Below are 17,116 nucleotides of genomic sequence, written 5' to 3' on the forward strand. Positions count from 1 at the left end.
TATGTATACTGTGATGATTTTGTTAGTAAATTGTACTTGTTGGATTATTTATTAGAATTGATTTGAATTTTATTTTTTTTCTTTGATGATAACGCTGTATTTATTTTATCCGTTAATTTATTAATTTATTTACTTAATTTGCTCGCCCCCATCCGAAAAGAATAACTTTGTATAATATTGATGTAAAGCACTTTAAAACCGGCAGCCCCACTGACTTCTATGTGTAATAAAACATCTTGTTTGGGAACCACGCTTCTGCTGTTGTTTTTATTTTTTTGTGATCTTTCAAATAATAATAGTACGGAGAAGATTTTCATTAGAAAAACCCAGCTGCAACAGAGTTATTGCAGAATCGCGCAAGCGGCGGTTCTAGAATGGATCTAATTTAGTGGATTGTAAGTAGAATTCCGGACCTGAGCTCGCCGACAGAACCCCAGAGACACAGACAATTACAAGACGTGGTCCTCTGCCCTGAGCACCGGAGTAAGGGTGGTGCGATCGCAGACAGCTTTGTAGGTTAGGATGTCTTTGTAAGAAGTGCTTGGCCTCGCTCGTGTCGCGGTGCTGCGCCGTGTTCAAACTTGATATTCTCAGCTTGCAATCCGTGACTGCGGGTAAAAATAGTCTCGGAGTCATTTGACTGTTTGACCATGCTGTGAGCAAACTGACTTGTTAAAGAGCCAGTATTTATTATTCCGGTGCAATTGAAGAATCTGTCTTCGAAGAAGGTACCCGCCCAGCCTTTGCCTGTTTTGCAATGCGACTTGAAAATCTCGCTGGATGCCGTTACTGTTCCTCTTAACAAAGGATAAAAGAAAATCGGGCGTTCACCCCTTGCAGACTATTGGGGTATTTGCTATTTGAATTGCCTTTATTCTCAAGTTTTGATATTTGAAGTTGTTAAATTAAAATTCGTTTAAAGTGGAACTCTGAAATATCTTGCGTAGAAAAAAATAGAGGAAATAGTTTATTTCTGTCGCGCAGCTTTCAATTTGTCCAGAAGGAGGCGCCTTGGGAGTGACGCCAGACTGCCGGTCAGTGTCTATGTACGGTCCTGGGACTGCTCGTTCACTTTAAACTGGGCAGACAGGTTCTGACACAATTCCGTTAACCGCAATTAACGTTTATAAGAGGCATCTAATTATATTACGATGTGATGTTGCATAATACATAATTATACTAAATTCTCTCAAAATAAAACGTCTTAATTAATTCAAATTATTAGATTCTGTTGATCTTCCTTTATGAATAAAAAACATTAAGCAAACTAGCGCAATCCTCAACTCTTTATGAATTATTCCAAACACAGCGGGATATAAACCATGCGCTACCAATCAACCCACGAGCATCTTTAGCTGGTCAGCTTTATTGATTTGGTCAAGATCTAAACTGTGCAAATTACGCATCATTTTAAATGGAAACGAGAAGAGATCATCTGAATTATGTGGGTTGGCTCGACACTTATAAGTAGCGTTCGGGTGATTGGATTTTTTTCAAATCACCCTGTAACATCGCGTTTAAAGACGCTGATCTCAACGTGAATAAATAGACTGCATAAAAAAAGACCGACCTAATTGTCCTTTTCATTGAAAATAGGCCAGTAATGGAGACGAAATTAGTATGAGGTTAGTCGGCAATGTTTATTGGTTTTGTAAGGCGGAGCAACTAGTTTTCTTCCAGCTGTGTCACATCTTGTGTTTTCTTAAGGCCCTGCTGGCCTACGGCTGGTGTTGTGACAGTAAATCTCAATCTTGTAAATCTGCTTGTTCACTGACCGGTCCTGGATAGCCCGTGACACCGCTGTATCAGGTAAAAAAAAAGTATACTCTTCGGTTTGTCGCTATGGTGGGACATTTGACGACGCAATTATTGCTTTGAAGCGCGGGATCACCTGTGGAGTTCTATGACGTCACACGCGGACAGGGTGAAATCCCAGCAGCCCTGTTGTCTATCACTCGCAGTGGCTTGTGGTTACGACCTAAATGACGTGACTTAAACCTCTATTTTTTTAACGCTCTATTGAAGTATCAGATTTTGCATTCGTAACAAGTAGGTTTTTGCTTAGCCTGAGCATCGTTTACCTAAATCACAGCCTTCTAGATAATTATTTGAGTCCGACGTTGGACACGTATCCCCTATCTTAAACTACGCTTTTTATTAAACAACTGGAACTCCCTAGATCCTTACTTTTTTCGGATGCCATAATGTGAAATCTTGTCAAGTGTTTTGGAAACGGTAATACCGCGCTACACTTGATTTCGGCTATTTGGTGAAGTGCGCTTCTTTGTGAATGAACAGAAAGCCACGTAGGTCCATGACAGATTTAACGCGCTCCAAACTGAAAGGCATGACAGTTGACGGAAGTTAAGTGTCCACTCGAAGCGCTTGCAAGGCTGGATACGCCCAGGGCGGAACAGTGCGTCGCGGGACACAAACACGAGCGCCCACTTAGTGAAGCCAGTTATCCGGGACACGACTGGACTTTGGACCGTGGGAGAAACACCACGAGGCCACACGGGAGAGTACACAAACTCCCCGTGGAAAGTGTTCCGGCACCACCAGTGTGTTTGTGAAAGGGAGGCGGAGCGTGACGCCAAGCAGTATAAGAGTCTATCTGACGGAGGGGGTCTGGCGGGTCGGTGTCTTGTGCTCCTTCAGACCCCTGGCGCGACCTGCTGAATGAGGGAATATGTGTATTATTATTATTTAAAAGCCTGTATTCCGGTTGAATTACATAAAAAGAAGCGACAATCGGCCTCGATTTGGGGTGACATGTCAGGTGGACAAAGCTGACCCCGCGGCTGGCTCGCTGTAGTAACAGTGGGGAGACCACCGAGACCGCGTCATCCCCGGTCCATGCCCCTTCCACACTAGCACGCAATAAGGATAAAATAAAATAAATAAAATAAAAAAAAACCTATAGAAGAAAATGACCTTCGTTCCCCCCCCCCATCATTTATTTTCGCCATGTGATGGATGAGATGAGCAAGTGTCCGTCGTGCCTCGCAATACAGTTAAGAAAGAGAGCGTGAGGTCCGGTCTCCCTCCACCAGGTGATGGACCCTCACACTCACCCCAGCCCGCTCAGAGTCGTGCAAACATTCAAGGGAAAGATGGCTGTGAAAACAGACACGCGTGTAGGAGAAGGCTGAACAGAAACGGCAGAGGAGTCCGAAAATTACTGTGCAGTATCATCGTGTCAAAATTCATTAGAGAATCAACAGCGTCATGTTTTAGTATAGCTACAAATGTCACAGTAGCTCTTAAAAGCACCGTATTCATTGTAGGTGAACATCAACAGTCTCAGAATGCCAACTCCAGTTAAGCTGGGTTCCCTGGATTAATACAAGATCTCCATCTGGTGGACAAACAGCAAAACGCAATGAAAGGGAAGAAAATAGACGTTCTGTACGGAGTTTATATACAATACTGTATTCCATTAGTAGCATCTTTGTGAATGCGTTTTAAGCTTTTATTTTTTTAAAATGTTAGTATTACCATAATTCTAAATACAATTTCTTATGTTTAGAATCATAATTCTAATATCAATCTTTGCTACAACTCAATTTGTACCAAACGTTTTTTGCCTTATCTATGGATTGTAAAAAATATTCCTCATATAATTGATGTTTTACACACAACAGATGCTTTCAATTGTGCATTAGAATATGTACAATTAACCATTTAGTTTAATTAATAAAATGTAGGTATTTCAGGCCAATGGCACACCAGAACCTTCTCTTTAATGATAAAATGAATAATTCTTTCATGGGGACCTGATAATCCTCATCTTCATATAAGATGCTCCAAAACTGCCCTTCCACAAATATTTAAGGTCTCTACTGTTTAAATATTCCAAAGCTGGATTCTTATTCTTTGTTTTATTAATACATACAATCCATGGATGTGTATATCCAGAAAACATGAAGGTTATCTCATGACCTTCAGTTGAATCCGTATGTTGAGAGTATTATTCAAACATTGTATATACTCTTGCAATTAAATTAAGCAGAAAGACATTTGCCTGCTTTCTTGGTTAATTCTGAGACTCTTGTCCTTAAGCTCTTGACTGCAAGTGGTAACGTTTTTGTGAGAGCAAGGAGAGCATCTACTTTAAGATCAGAAGAAATGAACAGTTTAATTCAAGGGCAGGTTGTGTTTTTCTGAAGAGAGGAATCATCCAAATAATAGACACACACACACACACAACTAAGGTTGCTGCTGGAAGAGGTGTTAGTGGGGCCAGCAGGGGGTGCTCACCCTGTGGTTTCTGTGGATCCTACTGGCCCAGTATAGTGAAGGGGACCTTATGAAAGGGACACTTTTTCCACCATAAAGAAGGTATTGTCCTTCAGATGAGATGTAAAAGCAAGGTCCTGGCTCTCTTTGGTCATTAAAAGTCCCAGGGCTTTTTTTTTTTTTAAAGAGTAGGAGTTTAACAAAGTTTCCCCTGGCCTTCTAATAATCCCTGTCTCTGAACTGGCTACCTCATCCTCATGACTATCCTCATAGTCATTCTTTCAAATCCAATGTGCTGGTGTACAGAGCCAAACCAAATATTATCACTCTGTTCTCCTCCACACTGAGAGCTGGTGTGTGGGGAGCGTACTGGTGCACTATGGCTGCCATTGCATCATGCAGGCGAGGGCTACACACTGGTGAAGGTGGAGGGGAGTCCCCGCTACCTGTTAAGTGCTTTGAGTGGAGTGCCCAGAAAAGCACTATAGAAGCGTACAGATTATTTATTATTTACTTCAATGAAGTTCTTGCCCAACACTTCAATGTGACATACAGGTCCTTGTTTCACCACTGACGAGGACACAAACGGCACTAAAGCCTTGTGCCCTGCAGTATTTGTTCATGTCGGAGAAGAGTGTTCTGTGAAATGAAATGCAGTAATTCAGCCAGCATGTGTGTCTATTGCAGTGAACTCCTACAAAAACCAAGCAAGTTGTAGCATTTGAAGTCGTGCTAAAAGCATGCAAAAGTTGTGATAGTGTCCTACAAAAAACTGAGGAAACATGGCAAAACAGAGGAGATGCATGTTAAAACTGCTTCAAAGCTGCTCCTTTCTTGCAGTAAGTGTTGAGATTGGAGAAGCAGGATTCTGTCCTACTTTCATAATCCACTGCGACCCATGATCCCCTGAAACCAGTGCTGTAGGTATCGTAGTCTCTGCTGACTGTGATAGGAGTGTGAAATATTGTGTGTGTGTGTGTGTGTGTGTGTGTGTGTGTGTGTGTGTGTGGGGTAGAGCAAGATCTGAAGTTCTTCCGTTGAACTGTTCAAAGCTCTTCAGTTCAGTTCAACTTTTGTTCCTTGACTTTTTTTTTTAATAAGATGTCCAAATTTCTACCCTGTGTTGGTTCAGTCTCCAGGCCTAATAAAGCTCTTGAGCACCCCTGCAGCCAGACAGGACGGAAATCGTTCTGCAGGAGAAACTCGTTACAGCTCACAGTGCAGCTGAGCAGAGGAGCCAGAGACCCAGAAACCCCCCTGCTGCTTAACCTGAATTCCCTGTGCTGTCATTCTCCTCTTCCTCCTCTTCTTTTTAGCGAATGTTTCGGAGCCATGCCTTAACCAAGGCTTGCTCTCTGTCCTTCGCTCTCTCCATTATCCTGTACTTGACAAACCCTTCCCAGTTCCTGCAGTATTCGGAAGAATAGAAGGGGTTTCAAGAAGCTGCACACCTCAGATCTGATGATTGTGTTTCTGCTTTCCTGGTCACGCCATCAGAAATAGTACTCTACATTTTCATCTCAGGTTGTCTTTATCAACCACTGTAACGAAAAAAAAACCCCAGCATGTTCTTGTTTTCTGAAAATGGTGAATTCATAAATCGATAAAGTTTATATTCTCACAACACTATCACCTTCCTGAAAGGCAGGGAAAATGCAAGTCGTGTGGATATTTTACATGTCAGGGGTCACTTGCCAGATGAGAGGGACATATTCACCAGAGGGTGTCGAGTGTCCGCGAGGAATAAAGATTAGAAAGGATGTATATGTGGTGCCCGTGTTTAATTCACAGAAGAAAAAGAGAAAATAATAACAACATTAAACCGAAACGCAGTTAGAGAGAAAAAAACGTGGAAAGGGGAGAAGAAGCAGACGCTGATTAAAAGCCTGACGAAGCAGTGAAGTCTTCAGTCTAGATTTAAAGACTGTGAAAGAGCTGACGTTTCTCGGAGTGGCAGGGAGTGAGTTCCAGAGCCGAGGAGCAAGGTGGGTGAAAGAGCGAGCCTGAAGACGCCCGGACCTGTAAGAGGGTTCTAATATAAGGTTGGGCTCAGCAGAGCGTATAGCCCAGCTGGGTACACAGGGGGTAATGAGAGATGCTACGTATTGCAGGGGTTTGGTGAGAAGAGCTTGAAAAGCTAAGAGTACAGTTTTGAACTGAATGCGCTGGGTAATAGGGAGGCAGTGAGGTAGAGGTAGTCGTGTCAGAATTGGGGAGATGTGATCGCCGAGCCTTGAATGAGTTACAAGCTGAGCAGCTGAGTTTTTGGATCTATTCATGAACAATCTTTGCTCTCAAAGAGGAACCTGAGAGTTCGGTTTGTACTGTAGGTGTAGAGAGGTGCATATACAGTAGCTTACTAGAAAAAAAAAGATAATCTGTTGGTTTTCACCTTCAGAAAGGTTATAGAGGAGGCCATGAGGTCTGCCTTGCCTGTCGTGCCACATTCCTCCATGCATTGGGCATGTCTGCTTTGTATGTATGAGCAAACGTGTGTTGGGGATCTAGGGAAGACTCTCCATAAAGCAGAAAAATTGTGGGTGCAGTTTTGCATACATTTCAAATGGATTTCAGCGTACCGTTCTTTGTCAAATGAGCAGTGTCACATATGACTGTTGATATGGCCTACTAAAATGTGGCAAATGGGTTTTGGAAATGGATGATTGATTTACATGTGTCTGTGCCCTACACAACCCCGTAGCGCTGTGTTAAGATTCTGTAGTGTTCCAAGTGTATTCCAGTGGCTGGAATGGAACATTTCAGCTGTTTATCTCTTTCATTGGCTGTATATATGAAATTACTCAAACTCTAGGAAAGCAGTGGGACATATTAAATCTTTGCTCAGAAGGACAGTTTTATATAAATATGTGTTTATTTTCTGGAGACACAAGACAGTTCCACGACTTCAACATATGAGAATCTTATTTATTGTCATAATTACGGCCCAGTATGGCTTACATTGTTCATGCTGGCTGCAAAGAGCTTCGAGTTGCACAGCCGGCCCTGAGCAGCCACGCGCTGGGGAGAAAAGGCGCCAAGATTTAAAAAAACTTTGCGTGAGGACGTCAGCGTGCCTTACGTCCGTCCCACGTGCCGGGGGTTGATCACGCCTGCGCCAAGAGTTACAAGATGGCGGAGAGTGCGGAACTGAAGGTAAGGCGCAGCTTTAAATCACATTTGATATAATCGGTTAATTCTTGTTATTAAGCCCATAGAAGGACACTCTGTTGTGTATTAATTCACAGAGAAGGCGCTTAGGGGAGTATTCGTTAGTGTAAATGTTGCAGAACTCGAAGTTCAGTTGTAGTTCTGCGCGATGCTCGAGAACATGTTATTGTTGATGTTCAGACTGCTGTGTTTTGTAGCCACAGTTCTGCCTTTGAAGATTCCGAGTCCCATAGGTCTGTGGTATTTTCCGAGGTAATTAAAGTTGGCAGCTTGGCAGAGTGAGCTCCCCGCCTGCGGAGTCCTGCTGCCCGTGCGCAGGTGAGCGCTGCATCGCCAACAATAGCGGGGCAAAGAGGGCTGGCGCCGCCGTGTTGTCGTCCTGTCAGGTACGGTGTGCTGAAACGATGATGGAGCGGTGCTGTTTTCTCGAGTCCAGCCGCCGGACCCGTTGTTCGGGGCTTCGCACCGCAGCCTGGAAGTGGTTCGATCGGGGAGGGGTGAGGCGATCGCTGTCTGTCCCAGGCTTTATCGCTGGGTGTTAGCAGTGCTCCAGTGTTTCTCGATGCTCGGTTAGTCGTAGCGGTTTTTTTTTTTCCTGTCCGAAAGAAAAGGAGACTCTCGGAATAACTCAACATCCGCTCACTCCTTGAGCTGCTTTCAGGCGAAATGAAAACAAAAGATGCTGTACTTTGAAGACTCTCGACTGCTCCTCTGCCTGGTGTGTGATAGTAGGAGCTGGAGTTCGTAATGAGTGGTTCTCTGCGCTTTGTGCACACCGATATTGGCGATGTTAGCTGTGTGTCTCGTTCAAGTTTTTTATGTTGGTTTTTACTAGATACCGTGAATGAAGCAGCTCATTCCGTATCGTGGCTCGCCGTGAAAAACTTCATCTCACCAGCTGGTGCATTGCTGCATGGAAAGTTTGATACGAATATATCCCTTTGTTAAAAAGTTTCCCTTAGAGCAAATGTGCATCAAAATAATAAGCGAAAGCAGAAATCGAATCCACGTTTTCTTTGTAAATATAATCCTATAATCATTTTTTTTAATCCAGCATTTTCTTGGATTTGTAATAGTTGACTGCACTGATGCATTCAAATATTTGAATTCGCCGGTTGTAAACATAGCTAGCGTTAGTGTAATTTTATTAAGCTATGTTTTAACCTGATGTTCCGCATGTTTGAATCGGATGACCATCAAGCACGCTGGAGTGAGAGTGTAGAGTTGAGACCGGCACAGTGGAAACGAGAGTAGCAGGCGAAAGCGCATGTGTATCTCCAGCTCCTCACCTACAGCCTAGAGCTGCTGGGATGGTGGAGAGAGAACCGAGGAACCTACAACAGAAGCTGTGATAGTTGTCTCTCGCCTGACACAGTAATGTTTGTGTTCAAGTCTGTGGACAGCGATAAAGCCGAGGGGATAGGTAATACCTCCAGAGGAGAAGTTCATTGATGCATCCCGACATGGCAAGTTAAAGATGCAGTGCGTTTTTCAGACTCGTATTCTTGTGTGTGTTTTTAACATGTGGGGGAATCTGTGCTTTTTATTTATAGACAACGCTTTGATGGGAGTAGCAAAACTGGATGCCTGTAATGTACCTTCATCACTTTTTGGAAAATTAATTCACAATATAAAAACTCTTGCTGTTTTTAAGTGTGACCGAAGGTTGGACCTTTGGCTAAGCGATGGTGGAAGTAATCTTGTAGGAAGTGACACCTGACCCCTAAAGGACTGTTATTGATCTTAATAATGACTTATCGAATGAATTGATCAAGGATATGCAGCTGACTCATTTAGGAGACTGATCAGTTTGGGGCCCATGTGGTTTTCTGGCAAAACGGAGTTGGATCTGCATGCAATCTGTTTCTATCGGTCACGGGTAGAACAGCAGTGGTGTGCTCTGTATCTGTGTAGCTGTGGCGGTACAGCGTTTGCTCAGGTCGGTGCTCTCTGAGGAAGGAAGTGAAGCGGTGGAGTGACTGGATCTCGGACTCTGTCAGGCGGCCCTGTGGCTTTGAAAGGTCATTGTTCTTTTCAGAGGTGAACTGTTCTAGTAACGGCATATCATTTCTTGTCTGGAGGAGCTTTCATTTTCATTTAAACAGATGTTTTTGGTAAAATACTGTTTTTAAAATCAATTTGTCAAGTTTCTTATGAAGTTGGATTTTTGAGCCAGTGTTGAAGAAATTGTCCATTGAGGAGAAATGTCTTGCTCTTGGTGGGGAGCAATTGTATTATGAGAATAGTAGGGTCTCTTGATCCCCTTGCTGTAGCTACCCAGGAGCAGGTGTGATTCTGTGCCCTTTCCTCTGACTCCCAGCAACTCTGTATACCCAGTGGTGTCTTGCACTCTTGGATGAGGTTCCAATTCAACATTTTGTTTTAAATTCAGACTTGACCTGGGGCTTCAGAGCGCGGTACTTAGTTGTGACTTGATTACACTGGACAGTGAGTTGGGCTCAACTTGATCTTGGGACCTCGGAGTTCTGGAGTCACGCTTGATTTAAAATCTTGGGAAACTATTTGGACTCTTAACTTGTTTCCAAGTTGTTTCTTAACTTTTAACTTGTAGGAGATGTTAAAATTATAGAACAAAGTTTGTGCATTGAATTATTTTTGCTGTAAGTTTTTAGGTTATTGTGGCTAGTGAAACAAGTGAAAATGAATTTGTTAGATATTTTGGCTCCGATTAGGAGACAAAAAACATTAAAACATGGAAGTGTGAGTAATATTTTTCTATTTCTTGTCAGCCATTTCTTTCTCCAAAGTACATGGTAAAAAATCTGTTCTTTAGTTTGACTTTGTATGACCTTGTAGTAATTTTTACTATGGTGGATCCATAGGTATTTTATTTTTGTAGTCTATACGTTATCTTCACATGGATGCATTTTTCCACTCTTTAAAGAAGTAACCCAAAATAATTTTGCATTTTTATACAAAGGAATACTTGATTTATGGATTTAATGCATTAAGGGTGCTTATCAGCAAGGTAGAAATCACAGCAGCGCTCTCACAGGAAACAGTGCAGCAGCTACATGGCAGTGTCATACGGCTGTCGGACCCGTGTGAAAGGGGTGATGAGGAGGGGGTACTGTCCGAGCCTGCGGTGAAGGTGTGACAGGCAGTGCCCACGGCCCCCACAGAGTGGGTAGATTCCTGGCTCCTGTGCCGACTGTGAGTGGGCAGATCTTACTGACCGAGCATTGAAGCACAGGCATCGAGCAACCCACTCGATCTATTTTGGGCGTTCTCGTGAATTTAAAGGACCGTGTATGTTCTCATTTATCTGTGGGTCGGGTCCCACTTTGTATGTGTGCTCAGCCACTAGCTACTGTACTAGAATGGGGATACAATTGGAAAAATTGAACAATATTTGGAAAATGTTGAAAATGTAACCAGAAAGGCTCTAATACCTGGAACAACAAGCATTAGTGTGGAATGTTTAATTAATTAATTTATGTGTAGTTTGGAAGAAATGCTTTTTAAAAAATAAAATGCATTTGGAGAAAATGGGAAGTCGCTTAAAGACAGAAGGGCCCAATCTGTTTCTGCATCCCTGCTTATTGGACTGTGCTTTCTACATAGGCCTGAATTTTCTTTTGACTGCAGTTAAAAACACTGATGTATTAATCCTAACATATTGAAAATTCATTGTTTCATGTCTTTGTTCTGTGTGAAGAAGCAACAGGTCACAGATGAACTGAGGTCAATATGAACCAGAGCTAAAAGCTTCCAGTTTGTCTGTTTCTGTAGTAGAGTATTTACTTTGTCTAATAACGTAAGAAAAAAATATTATAAATTAATGGTTGTGCATTTCAATACATCTATATGATTCAGTTTAATCTGGAATTTTTAATGTCTTCAGAGTTGTCTTCTATGTTTATTGCTAGCCGTCTTAGAAGAGCAACAGTGTGTCCATGAAGGGGTTTTCCAGTTTACTTTTTTTGGTGTCTTTTCCTGGCTTTCAGGGTTGTTGTGAAAGAGGTGGTTGTCCATTATTCTGAAGTCTCTTGTACTGTTTTTTGGTGCACAGACCTTGTTACTGTAATGGCAACAAATATTTGTGTATGTCTAGGGTAAGTGGTATTTGTTGATGCGTATCCTGTAATGTTGCAGATTTAGTTGGTACATTCCCAACAGGAGCAGAATTTGCAACTTTCAGGTGAGTTGCAAGTGCTTTTTCTTTTGAAATCCAAACCTAGAAAAACACGTAACACAGAGGCTGTATGCAATGTGGTACTTTGGTAGACTAGTCTGTGCCACGCTGGTGTACTGAAAAATCTCTCTTAAGAAGATTTATCTACAGTATTAATAGCATATACTTTAACTTGTTTGTAACCCTGAGTTTCTTCCCCCATAAACCCTCTCCATTATGCAGAAGTGATTTCAAATAATTCAGAAGTAAATTTATAAACACTTTGCCAAAAATGAAGGTAGTGGTCTCCTGTTTTTATTTGCTCTTCTCTTTTATTGAGAAGAAAAGAGGTGATGTGTGTGTAAGCTTGCAGAGTTATTCATTTAGAGATCTATCTTGTTCACATGCCCAAAGCTGTTAGTTTTGGGTGAAGCATGGCATGCTGTTTCTTTCTGTCCAGGGGAAGGTTCTCTACGAGTGCAGGAGAAGTACAGGTTATTTTACAAAAATATCCCAATTACATCGGAATCATTTAACAGTTATTTACTACTCACAAGACCCTGTATTAAACAATACTAGACTAGAACTAAAGACATAATTTTGTTTTTTTTTTTCTTTCAACAATGTAGATTTACTGCTGAATAGTGTGTTCAAATACACTTTGGTTAATACTATCAAGAATTGTGGCATGATGTGCTGTAGTTCTTTTCTCTATTGTTTGTCATAGTTTCTTTAGTTCAGTCCTTCCAATAATCATCACCTTTGATATAATGAGTAATATTCAGAGCCTGTGGCTGTTTCCTGTGTGATTAAATGTCTGCACAATTAAGTCGCTCAGGTAATTGCACAGATGGAGATTGGGTTAATCTTTAAATAACACAGTACTCCTCTGCATTCACAGACAACCATCTCAAAGGTCTTTGAATTGTTTAAAGTCCATTTCTGTAATTATTACTTATGTCTGGATTTTTATACATTTGGTACAGTTGTTCAGTGTTATTTTAAAAGAAAAGGGTGATAATGCTTTAGGTTTTGAAGATGGAAGACAAGCCTAAGTTCCTTGTTCCCCACAGTCCCATGAGTAGAAGCTGAAGCCTATATTTATCGCAGTGTTGGTGAGGACATCGAGATGCGAGCTTATCAGCTGGCTGTACTGCTTAGGGTGGATGTGTAGATAAGACAGACAGTAAGCATTTTGACCTTCTGCCTCGTCTTTTCTCCTGTCACTCCCCAGCCCTCTATAAACAGAAGCGTTCTTCATTGGCGATATTACACAGACACCATAAGGAGACAGCAACCTCTTCAGGCCAGCAGTTCTGGATTGCCACGGTCAATTATTGTCCAGCTTTGATCAATGGAAAAAAAGACTGCCGGAAGAGCTTTGTCATAAGCTGATATGGGGTTATTTAGCTTGGGATCAGTTCATTAATACCTCTTGTATATGCTGACTCTTATCTCTTGGTTTGGGGGTGTTATGGTCTTCCGAGTGTTATTTTAGTCCTTACTCTTTGAAGTTCAAGTAAGGGAGGTCAGGATCTACAACTAGTTTCTAGATATGAAGAGAATTTACTAAACAGATGTCCTAATCCTGGGTGATGTAGAATAGAGCCTTGGAAATTGGCAAGTCAGTTTAAGTACAAAGAACAATTGTCCTGGTACAATGAGGAAAATGACAATGAGACTAATACAAGAAGTGTGGTTTTGTGCAGTAATGGGTTGTTACCTTAGATATGTTTACTGTGAGTACTTCAGCAATTTCACAGTCTGTGAAATAAAAACATTAGTGCAATAACATGTGACTAGAAGGAAGTAGTTGAGAGCTGAAGGGTCACAGGTGCTGTATGAGTCTTGATCAGGTGCCAAACAGTGCTCGGGAATTGTGCACCCTGATATGTGTAGGTTCATTCCACCCCTGCTTGTGAGAGTCGAGAATGGAGGGCTCTGGAAGTGGGAGGAGAGCAGAAAGAGGAGGAGGCGGTGTAGGAAGTAAAAGACTGAACCCCAGCAGTCATTCAGACAACTAAGTGCGAAGTAGGGTTTTGACTCAGATGTTTTCTGATTAGGGAGCTGGGAGAAGGACAGGAATAATAGAGTAGCACGAGAAAATGCACCATTCTGGGTGAGCTACATTGGGCAGATGGCATTGGCAGGGATGTCTTTTGAGAAAGAGTTGCAATAGCCTAGGCAGGAGGGCGCCAGGGCCAATCTAGCAGTTGTGTAGAATAGTTGATAAGGGAGGAGTGTATTTTGCAAATGTTGCTCAATAAAAAGCATCGGGAACATTTGAAGAAAAGGTGAGGCTGGTAGCATGGATTTTTTCCCCCCATTATATTATAAAGTGCTTTCTGTTTTACAGTCAATTTTTAATGAGTTAAGTCATTACAGTCCATTACTTTTTTGATTTTTTTTAAAGCCTTGGCATATATAAAAACCTATAAAAATAAGTAAAAGCAGGGAAATGTTTGTATGCAACTATAAAGCCTTGTGTGATTGCTGGATTTGCATTGCCTTCTTTATTAACCAGTGCTTTATTAATGAAATTCAAGGTGCAGGATGACCTTTGATCATGTTCTCCATGCTTTAGGCAGCATCGTGAGTGAAAGACTGAGCTTGCCCAGAAACTTAGGCCAGTAATGTCAGATGGAGTTATGCTGAAGTGTACTATCGGTTAACTACGTAGTTGCAGGCATTTCTCCTAATAACCAAGAGCACACGGAGATAGTTTGGTGCATGTGACATGCAACAGCAAAGCCTCATCTGCCGCACTATAGCACGCACCATCCTCTGATCAATTTCCAGCTTTCCAATTGGCTGTGCTGTTCCGTTTAATGATTTTCCTTGGATGTGCAAGAATTTTGATTTCAGTTCTATTTAACTACTTGGGATGTCAAAAGTCTACACACCCTTATTAAAATTGCAGGTTTTTGTGATGTAAAGCCAGAAATCAAAATAAAGCATCTTTAATGTGGCCTTGCAACCAACAAAATGAAAAAACTTACAACACCCTCGATGCATAAGTGTGCACACACTTTTACAATGGGGGCTGTAGCTGTGTTCAGAGTTAACCAGTCGCATTCAAAATCATGTCCAAAGGTAAGTAGAATACACCTGCCATCAATGGAAGTGATTCTGATTAACCAAATATAAAAATCAGCTGTTCCTGTAGGATTTCCTTGAGTCTTTCGTGGTTGCATCCTAGTGGGATAGCCATGGTTCGCAAGGAGCTGACAAAACATCTACGTGATCTTATTGTTGAAAGGTACAGATCAGGAGAGGGGTATAAAAGAATATAAAGGCATTGGATGTACCATGGAGCACTGTGAAGACTATCATCAATAAGTGGAGAAAATGTGGCACCACAGGGACATTGCCAAGATCAGGATGACCCTCCAAAGTTGATGACAGGACAAGGAGAAAACTTATCGTTGTGGCTACCAAGAGGCCTACAGCAACATTAAAGGAGCTGCAGGAATTTCTGGCAGGTACCGTGCATGTGACAACAATCACCCGTATTCTGCACATGTCTGGGATATGGGGTGGCAAGATGGAAGCCATTTCTCACAAAAAAGAACATCCAAGCCTGTCTAAATTTTGCAAAACAATTCGTTCAATCACCCCAAACCATGTGGAAAAATGTCTTATGGTCTGATGAGACAAAGGTTGAACTTTTTGTCCTTAATTCTAAAAGATATGTTTGGCGCAAAGACAACACAGCTCATCATCCAAAGAACACCATACCTACTGTGAAGCATGGTGGTGGCAGCATCATGCTTTGGGGCTGCTTTTCTCCAGCTGGGACAAGGGCTCTAGTCAAGATAGACAGGATAATGACTAGCTATAAATATCAAGATATTTTGGCTCAAAACCTGCTCGCCTCTGTCGGAAAGCTGAAGATGAAGAGGAATTTCACCTTACAACATGATAATGACCCAAAGCACACATTCAAGTCAACCAATGAATGGCTTCAGAAAAGGAAGATCAAAGTCTTGGAATGACCCAGTCAGAGCCCAGACCTCAATCCCATAGAAAACCTGTGGAATGACCTAAAGAGGGCTCTGCACAGGAGATCCCCTGGCAAGCTTTGAAGGAGCTTGAACTTTTTTGCAAGGAAGAGTGGGATAAAATTGCAAAGTCCAGGTATACAAAGTTGATAGAGACTTATTCACAAAGACTTACTGCTGTAATAAATGCAAAAGGTGCTTCCACAAAGTATTAGTTATGGGGGGTGCACACTTATGCGACCAGGGGATTGGAGGTTTTTTAATTTAAATTAATTTTCCTAATTTATTTATTTGTTTTTCTCTTGAATTTTGTTGGTTGCAAGGTTACATTAAAGATGGAAAAATGTCTGACATGATTTATCTTGATTTCTGGCTTTTCATCACAAAAACCTGCAATTTCAATAAGGGTGTGAAGACTTTATAACCACTCTATATCTAAAAATTAAGAATATGAGTAATAACAAAATAGGGGTGTGAATCAAATACAGGTATGCTTTTATTACCTGATTCAGTTTGCAATTATGTTGCCTGACAACCTATTCTTTGGTTATTCACATTCCCATTTCATTGTGCTTGGTAATAGGATTCTCAAGTATAAACGGTTATGGTGATTTGTAATAACCAAGCTTTTACTCTTAAAAGTAATTTGCAATAATACTCAACATTTCATAGGTATGTACAAATATTAACAGCATTGTAAGCCATCCACAGAAATGAGAACACTAAACTCAACCCGGCAGCTGAGGCACTAAATAGTGTAAAGGTAAATAGGGAGCTCTTGTCTTAAACAATAAAAGCTAATCAGGCCTAAATGGTTCTCTTAATAGGATGCTAATTAATGGGAATGTATTTCCATGTTTAAAATAATATATTACTGGGTACGTTATGACAGATTTTCTTTGGCCTACTGGATACCACAAACAGGAAATCAGCATCTCCATAAAGATAAAACAACAGCCCCTTAAAGTCCGTGATCAATTAACCTGGTCTGCATTTCTGGTTTTTGAAGGCGGAACAGTGCTAATTGCTTCTTTTTCTTCTCTACTACCATCTACCCTTTTCTTGTGTGTTCTTTCTCTTCCGTCCCATGGTGGCCTTTGCATATGACTCTTTCAGTGTGAAGGTTGATGATTTAACTGCTATTAGTTAGGTCCTACTTAGAAATTACTACACTTGTTTGACCATCCTGATCTTCAGCTATTGGGACAAAATAAGGAGACAGTTTGCTCAGATACTCTTAAGGGTTCCCATTGTTCTACCTTATAGAATTCTATGGAATGCAGTTATAACCTAGTACAAGAATTTTAAAGCACGGTAACCATGTTTCTATGCTGATTAAGGAGGAAACTATGATCATGTAATGTTTAGATGTGGTCCACAGTTGATAGCCTATAGCTAATGAACAGGAAATCACTCATGCCTAATATAAACTATATAACTGTTTCTGCTTGTAATGTAAACATCTGCAAAATATGGTCCTATGGGATTTCCTTAGTTAAATTTCTAATTTCTGTGATATCTAAGATAAAAATGTTTCCCCCCCTTTCAGCAATGAATAAGGTACATTAACGTT

The 17,116-nt window shown here is 41.3% G+C and overlaps 1 protein-coding gene across 2 annotated transcripts in view; it reads left to right on the forward strand.

Moving 5' to 3' along the window:
- The first annotated feature begins 1,733 nt into the window (after positions 1-1,733).
- pias1b (protein inhibitor of activated STAT, 1b) overlaps positions 1,734-17,116 on the forward strand; it is a 45,755-nt gene continuing 30,372 nt past the window's right edge. Inside the window, exon 1 of one of the 2 annotated variants that reach the window (XM_069190574.1) lies at positions 1,734-1,809. Coding sequence is in view for 1 of the 2 variants with exons in the window: in XM_069190573.1 (XP_069046674.1) it covers positions 7,369-7,392 (24 nt within the window). In the remaining variant the exon portion in view is untranslated. Of the gene's footprint in view, positions 1,810-7,350; positions 7,393-17,116 lie in introns of those variants that run through there. The other variant, XM_069190573.1, reaches the window with a different exon arrangement.

The sequence above is a fragment of the Lepisosteus oculatus genome, chromosome 5 (assembly GCF_040954835.1).
Source record: "Lepisosteus oculatus isolate fLepOcu1 chromosome 5, fLepOcu1.hap2, whole genome shotgun sequence".
Lineage (NCBI taxonomy): Eukaryota > Metazoa > Chordata > Actinopteri > Semionotiformes > Lepisosteidae > Lepisosteus > Lepisosteus oculatus.